A 6,891-nucleotide genomic window follows, 5' to 3' on the forward strand; every position below is an offset into this window, starting at 1 on the left:
GGGGGGGGGGGGGGGGGGGGGGGGGGGGGGGGGGGGGGGGGGGGGTCTGCCAGCGGAGGGTAGGACACCGGGGTCGACCGCGCGCTCACCCCCGGCTGCCCGCGCTGGAGGTGCGGCGGCGCAGCAGAGAGCGCTGGCGGCCCTGGGCGCGCAGGAGCGCATCGTGCTTGTGCTTCAGCTCCAGCAGCTTGGTCCGCACCTCCTCGTCCCCGCACACGTCTGGGGAGAAGTGGGTGGTCACCGGTGCCCGCTCACCCCCCCTCTACAACCGGCAGAGGCGGCCCCAGCTCACCAAGAGGTGTCTCGTCCGTCAGAGACCTCCCGTTCAGGTCGGCCCCGTGTGCCACGAGCAGCTCCACCAGGTGCACCTGAGGGGCCAGCGAGGCCGGGCTGCTGAAGGCCTCAGAGGCAGCAGCCACCGGCCCGGGCCCGGCTGCCCCCGCCCCCGGCGCTCACCTGGCCCCAGTAGGCAGCCGCGTGCAGCGGCTCCCAGCCGTCCCGGTCCTTGGCGCTCAGGCTGGCTCGGTGTTGAAGCAGCAGGGTGGCCGCCTCACTGAACCCGTTGGCAGCAGCGATGTGGAGCTGCAGGCACACCGCCCGGCCCTGAGTCCCCGGCACGCCCCTCCAGCAGCGACCTCCCGACCTGCAACCCACGTGGCCCCTTCGTCACCAGCGTGGCCCCGTGGTCCCGGGGGGCGTCGATGTCGGCCCCTGCCTGCAGCAGGCTTCGGATGTCGTCCAGCATGTGCAGCTCCGGCAAGGCCCGGGCTTCCTCGATGCCATCCTGGGTAATGCCTGCGAGGCAGCGGGGCTCAGAGCCGGCACCCGGGCACCCTGGCAGGCAGGTGGGGCCGGACTCACCGCGGTCGGCCATGGCTGTCTCAAGGCAGTCCAGCGTCCGCTCATCCTCACACAGGTCGTAAGGCATGTTCCCGTCAGTGTTGACGGCCAGGAGGTCAGCACCACTGCAAGCAGAATGGACAGGGGCTTTGGCCACAGAACGCTTCTCCCCCACGGAGGCCTCCAGTCCACCCTCTGCAGAGGCCCTCGGCCTAGGGCTGCTCTCCTGGACAGTGTGGGTTGAATGTGGAGGAGGCCCAGGCCCCCGGTGCCCCTGGGACCATCTGGCTGTGGACCTCAGCGCTGGATCCTGTACTCACGCCAGGCAGGCCACCCCCCAGTCTCCACCCACGTCTGAGCTCCAGGTTCCTGACACCCATCTGTCCCTGTCAACCTACACGACGGGCCCACGTACCAGGGGGCACTGCTGGGACTCTAGAAGCCTTGGGGAGCAAAAGACAGAGGGAGGAGAGCCCAGATGACAGAAGACAGCTGCAGAGAACGGGGCTCAGGCAGGAACATGGCCCCAGGGAAAGACAGGGAGCTGAAGGGAGCCCAGAACACAAAAGTGGGTGCTCACTGTGGAGAGGAGCAGGGAGGGGGTAGGGGCTGTCTGTGCACAGCCATCCCTCCTACTCTGTGGCATCTGTGTGTGAAGGGGAGAGACTGCCACCCGCCCACATACCCACCATCAGCACCTGGACCACTCCGAGGACAGCCTGGGCCCCTGACCGTCTGTTCTACTACAGGGGTCCCTATGGGGGGATTCCTGGATGCCCCTTTCTGTTCACCAAGGCCTGTGTCCGAAGCAGCTCTGCCCTGCTCCGCCCTCCTTGTCAAAGGCCCCACCTCCGCCTTCACCACTGCCACCCCCATCATTCTGCCCAGAGTGGCAGTTCTCTGGGCAGACCCCAGGGAGGACCGGAGCTAGAGGTCAAGGCCTGCCCTCAAGGAGTTCCCAAACCCCTAAGAGTGCTCGGCAGGAGGATGTGCCCAGGCCGACAGCCTGCCGGGCAGACAACCACACTGCCCTGGGCACACGCTTGTCCCCTTGGCATCAGTGTCTGCAGCCTCTGCCCAGGCCCTGATCTCCACCAGCATGAAGTCAGGGTAAGCAAGGGTGAGAGGGAACACAAGAGGCCAAGGGCCAAGTGTGCTTCCTGTGGAGGGGACAACAGGCTCGTGTCTCAGGAAGAACTACTATCTGCGAGGAAGGCCCTGCCCCCTGGCCTGGCTGCAGCCCCTCCCCAGCTCTGGCCACACCAGCGGGGCCCTACCGGGCAATGAGCAGCTCCACCAGGTGCAGGTGGCCACAGGTGGCCGCGGCGTGCAGGGGTGTCCAGCTTTCGCTGTCACGGGCGTTGACCTCAGCCCCGGCGTCCAGCAGCTGCCGTACCACGTCCCGGAAGTCATCGATGCAGCTCTACGAACCACACAGCCTGAGGCCAGCGCCCCGGCCAGCGCCCCCTCCTCTCCCTCCCCACCCTCGGCGTGGCTGACCTGGTGCAGCGCCGTCAGGCCATCCTCGTTGGCCAGGTCAGGGCTGACCCCGCTCTCGAGGAACTGGCGGACTGTGAGAAGGGGGCGGGAAGCGTGGTCAGGACGCAGGGCTAGGGGTCCTGCCAGGCCAACACTGTTCAGCCCGGGCGCCAGGTACCTGGGCGGACTGCAGTGCCGCAGCCGGGAGCAGAGAGTGGTGAGGAAGACAGAGGTGTGGGTGGCAAGAGGGACACCCGAGTCCAGGCTGAGGGCTCAAGAGTTGGGGCTCTGAGTATCTGTCGGCCCCAGGTGGGCATACACAGCAGCCCTCTGCCCCCAGCACCTAGCAGGACCCACCCCTCCTGAATCAGGGCACTCCCAGCCCTCAGGCTCCCGTGTGAGCACAGGCCCCCTGCCCAGCTGCAGCCTGCAGTGTGGGCCCCAGGCATCCAGGCCCACCCCCTCCAAGGTCTCCCTCAGTAGAGCTGATCCCTGTCCTCACTCTTCAGTGGTCCCATCTGGGGCCTAGCCTGTCACCAAGGTCATCCCAGACCTCCTTACTGGCCTGGCCTTCCCAGATATGCTCCATGGGCAGCAGGGTGATGCACCCCACTTTCCACAGTTCCCTGAGCCTGGGCCAGCGGCACACCCACCACGCCCTCCTCTACCGCCCCTGCCTTGAGGCACTGCCCGCCTCTCCTTGCCCTCTGCACCCCAGCCTCTGCCCTGGAGGACGGCAGGACGAGCCTTCAGGAGCCCCTCAGGGACAGCAGAGGGGCCATGAGCACACAGGGTGCAGGGGAGGAACGAGGAGCCTGTCACTGGCCAGGGCGGTCCTGATGGGGAGGAAGAAGTCAAAGATGGGCAGAGGCAGGTGTCGAGAGGGCTGGCCTGCGGGGACCCCCAGCCCCGCACTCTAACCTGCTGAGGTGGGCGTGGCCGCCCTCCTTTACACAGGTGGAGACAGGGCCCAAGCAGGTGGTGGCCAGGCCTCTCCTGGTCATCGCCCAGCACCCTGGCCAGAGGCACTGAAGAGGATGGGCCACTCCCAGCCCACCTGAGCCAAGCCCCGGGCACTGCCCCGAGCTCCTGTGGGCTCCCCGATGCCCCTGCCCGATCCCATCAGCCTCACCCCTGCAGCAGCACCCCAGTGTGCTGCGCCATCACTGGTGAGCCTCAAGTGGCCGACCACTGAGAGCAAGCGCCCGAGGACACCAGGCCAGCCCCGGGGCCTCCGCAGGACAGCACCGTGCCCTCTGCAGATCTCTCCAGGACCGAGGTGGAGGACAGGGTCTTCCCTTGGGCTCAGCCATGCTCACCTTCCTCCAGGTCATTTCGGGCAGCAGCCTCCAGGAGGGCAACGCTGGGAGGGAAAAGGACCCGCTTCTGTGGCCGGCCGCTGGCTGCCTCCTTCCATGGCCGCGGCCGCTCCTGGCGGCCCTTCTTGCCCTGGGCCTCCTTCTCAGCCTGGGCCCACATCTTCACCTGCTGGGCACGCCGCTTCTGGGCGTGCTTCAGCCGCTCCTGTGTGCTCATCCTGCCCACCATGGGCATCTCTGCCAGCAGCTCCAGGTGCTCGGCCATGGCGGGGGCCGCCTGCCCGGGGGACTGCTCGGGGCACCAGGTGGGGGAGCACCGGGGCCAGACTGGGCCTGAGGGGTGGGGCAGCTGGCTGGACTGGCACCCTTGGGGGCATCCCCTCCCCAAGGCTCAGTGGTGCCCTCCGCCCCTGGCAAGGCTGGGTCACGAGGCCCCACGCCGTGACCAGGCCCGGGCAGAAAGGGCAGGGTGGGAGGGCACCTTCTCCCTGCCTCTCAAGAGCCCCGGCACCTCAGCTACTCAACGGGCAGGGCCTCACCTCCCTCTTGGGGTCAGGGTGCACAGCCTGTGGGAAGCAGCCCACGACCTGGCCAGCCTCGGTCCAGGGTCTGAAGCTAATTACCTAGATAAGAGAGGTGCAGCGTCCTGGCACTTGGATGAGGGTAAAGCGGGGGCAGGGCAATGGGCAGAGGCCCCTGGGAGTTCCAGAAGCCCCCTCACCTTCCAGGCCTTAGGATCCTGGGTGGGGCCTGGGAGCAGCCATAGCCTGGCCTCCCCTCCCCTCTCCCTCACTCTTCCAGGGTCAGTACGTTAGTGCTAACAGGGGGGTGTGGCCAGAAGGCGGGCCCCACAGCCACAGAGAAACCGGGGCAGGGCGTGCCCTCAGAGTCCTGGGGTCTCGGCCCCCAGTGCCCAGGAGTGAGACTGTGTGAGCAGCCAGGGTACCAAGGGCATGGCAGGCCTGGCGACTATGTCTTCAGGAGGGCCTCCTTTTGGAAGAGCAGTTGATCAGGCTGCAGACAGCAGGTGGCATCCACCAGCCTGTGGAGGAGGAACAGGAAACAAACACATCAAGGCTGGCTCCAGGTGGGGCAGGCCAGCAGGGAAGAACACTAGCCCTGCCCTGTCCCAGCCAGCGCCATGGGACAACATTCCTGGCAGGGGGTGAGGGGGCTCACTCAGAGTTCCCAGAAAGGGCAGTGCAGCTGAGAGCAGAGAGCAAGGACCGCTGTGCTGACAGCCACAACGGAGCCTTCCCCGCGAGGCTGCCCCTCCAGGGAGTTGTTCTCCGCAAGTTTCTCAAGGCCCCAGGCTCTGACCCTGGTCCCCACGGCCACACTGACCTATCTGCCCCAGGCTTGACTGCACGAAGTCACGGTCTCCTTGGGCTCTCCTGGAAGTGCTCCGAGGGCTGTGCCAGCTACAAACCAGGGCGAGCGCCCGTCTTCTGCGAGATTATCCTTCCCTCCTGGCCACTCACAGCCCCTCCCTTCATGCTCCCCCCACCCCCAGGAAGCAGGCCACCCCACACACACTTGGCCACAAGGTGTGACTGTCACCTCTCTGGGCCTTCCAGGGAAGCTGACCTGAACAGCCCACCCCAAGGGACCATCAGCAAGGAGCAAGGCAGGGGAGGGGGCCCGCAGAGGATGTGACGATGCCCCACCCACAAGGAAGGTGGCCCACCTACAGGCCCCACAGGGCGGCAGGGGCCAGGTTCACTTCTCAAAGGCGAGGACAGGCGCCAGTCCCAGAGCCACCACCCAACTGCCACGTTTAGCAAGATTTAGAAGGCATCATCCACCCCATCACTCTACAGACAAAAAGATTCTGATGCCCGTGTCCTACAGAAAACCAAGAGCAATCAGCTGTGCAAACTGAATACATGTCTTCTGGTTTATTCATTTTAAAGGCCATCCATGAGAATTCATCACGGAGCAGGATCTGGAGAGCACCCCCTCCCCCCAACTAAGCCACAACAGGAAGAACCCCGCAGCTAACATGGGTCCTCAGCCCCCAACTCTGGTGGCCCCAGCCTCCTGAAGCCCCGGTGTGCTGTGGGCCCCTCTAGCGGCACTCCTGGCTGTTAGATGCCCAAGGGCAGTCTCCATGTTCCCTTGGGAGGGCCTCGGGCTGACGACTGTCTCCTCTAGAGCCCCGGTGACCCTAAGGTGACCCGGGGAGTCCCAGGACAACACTGCAGTGGATGCGGATGCCAGGACAGTCTCCCTCAAGGAGTGACAGTGCCCAGTGCCTGGCCCCTCCAGGCTCAGCCCTAAGCTTTCTGGCCCCCAGTCCCCTCCCAGCCACAGTCCAGGAACAGCTGCCACAAGTAGAAGCGTTGACCCTTAGCTGAGCCACCGAGGCCAGGATGGCTTAGTGGAGTCCCACCGAATGGCCACGACGCCACACCCACATTGCAGGGTGGTGGGGGGGTGCGGGACGGTGGTGGGGGGCAGGTAAGCAAGGCTTCTCCTGCCTCGTCTACAAATTTTCCCCCAAGTCTCTCTGGAATGTCAGAGAGAATCTGAGTGGTTTTTTTTCCAGGTCTCAGCTCTGTGCCCAGGTAAGCTGCACAAGAGTGTGGGAGTGAGATGGGAAAGACAAGAGGAGCCTGAGGACAGCCCTCGCCCCTCAGCCCGCACCACTGGGCCATCCCCAAAGACTATGGCTGAAGGCGCAGGACCCAGAGCCCAGCCCAGCGTGAACAGACCCATGCTGGCCTGAGTGTCTCTGCAGCCTTGCCGCATAACCCCCACAGCGCCTCCAGCAGGCCCCATTTGCTACACAGGGAAACTGAGGCCATGCTTGCACCCAAAGTCCCCTGTTGACTACTTCACCACATCACACCCTCAGCGTCTGGGTGAGGATTAGAGATGGTGCCACAAGAGCCCGGAGCCATGGCTTCACTCGTCCATGGCCTTGTTCAGAGAGGGGAAGAGACTGGCAGTGGAGGCTGGGGGAGTCCACCTGCTGGGGGGCCACACAGGCAGCACGGGGGTGGTCACTGCAGGGAGCACAGAGGGCCAGTGCAGGGAGCACATGGGGGGGGTGTCACTGCAGGGAGCACGGGGGGGGGGGGCCCGGACTGGGGGCGCGGGGGGCCACACAGGGAGCACGGGGGGCCACTGTAGGGAGCATGGGGGCCACTGCAGGGAGCACGAGGGGCCACACAGGGAGCATGGCGGGCCACACAGGGAGCACGGGGGGCCACTGCAGGGAGCACGAGGGGCCACACAGGGAGCACGGGGG

The 6,891-nt window shown here is 65.8% G+C and overlaps 1 protein-coding gene across 1 annotated transcript in view; it reads right to left on the reverse strand.

Moving 5' to 3' along the window:
• PPP1R16A (protein phosphatase 1 regulatory subunit 16A) overlaps nt 1-6,891 on the reverse strand; it is a 39,881-nt gene that overhangs the window by 1,286 nt on the left and 31,704 nt on the right. The window contains exons 2-10 of the mRNA XM_049632724.1: nt 4,360-4,680; nt 3,639-4,261; nt 2,341-2,411; nt 2,118-2,263; nt 862-965; nt 671-795; nt 457-582; nt 293-368; nt 90-219 (exon numbers count right to left, since the gene is read on the reverse strand). Of these exons, the coding sequence (XP_049488681.1) occupies nt 90-219; nt 293-368; nt 457-582; nt 671-795; nt 862-965; nt 2,118-2,263; nt 2,341-2,411; nt 3,639-3,903 (1,043 nt within the window). The 5' untranslated portion in view covers nt 3,904-4,261; nt 4,360-4,680. The remainder of the gene's footprint in view (nt 1-89; nt 220-292; nt 369-456; nt 583-670; nt 796-861; nt 966-2,117; nt 2,264-2,340; nt 2,412-3,638; nt 4,262-4,359; nt 4,681-6,891) is intronic.

Source organism: Panthera uncia, chromosome F2 (assembly GCF_023721935.1).
Source record: "Panthera uncia isolate 11264 chromosome F2, Puncia_PCG_1.0, whole genome shotgun sequence".
Taxonomy (NCBI): domain Eukaryota; kingdom Metazoa; phylum Chordata; class Mammalia; order Carnivora; family Felidae; genus Panthera; species Panthera uncia.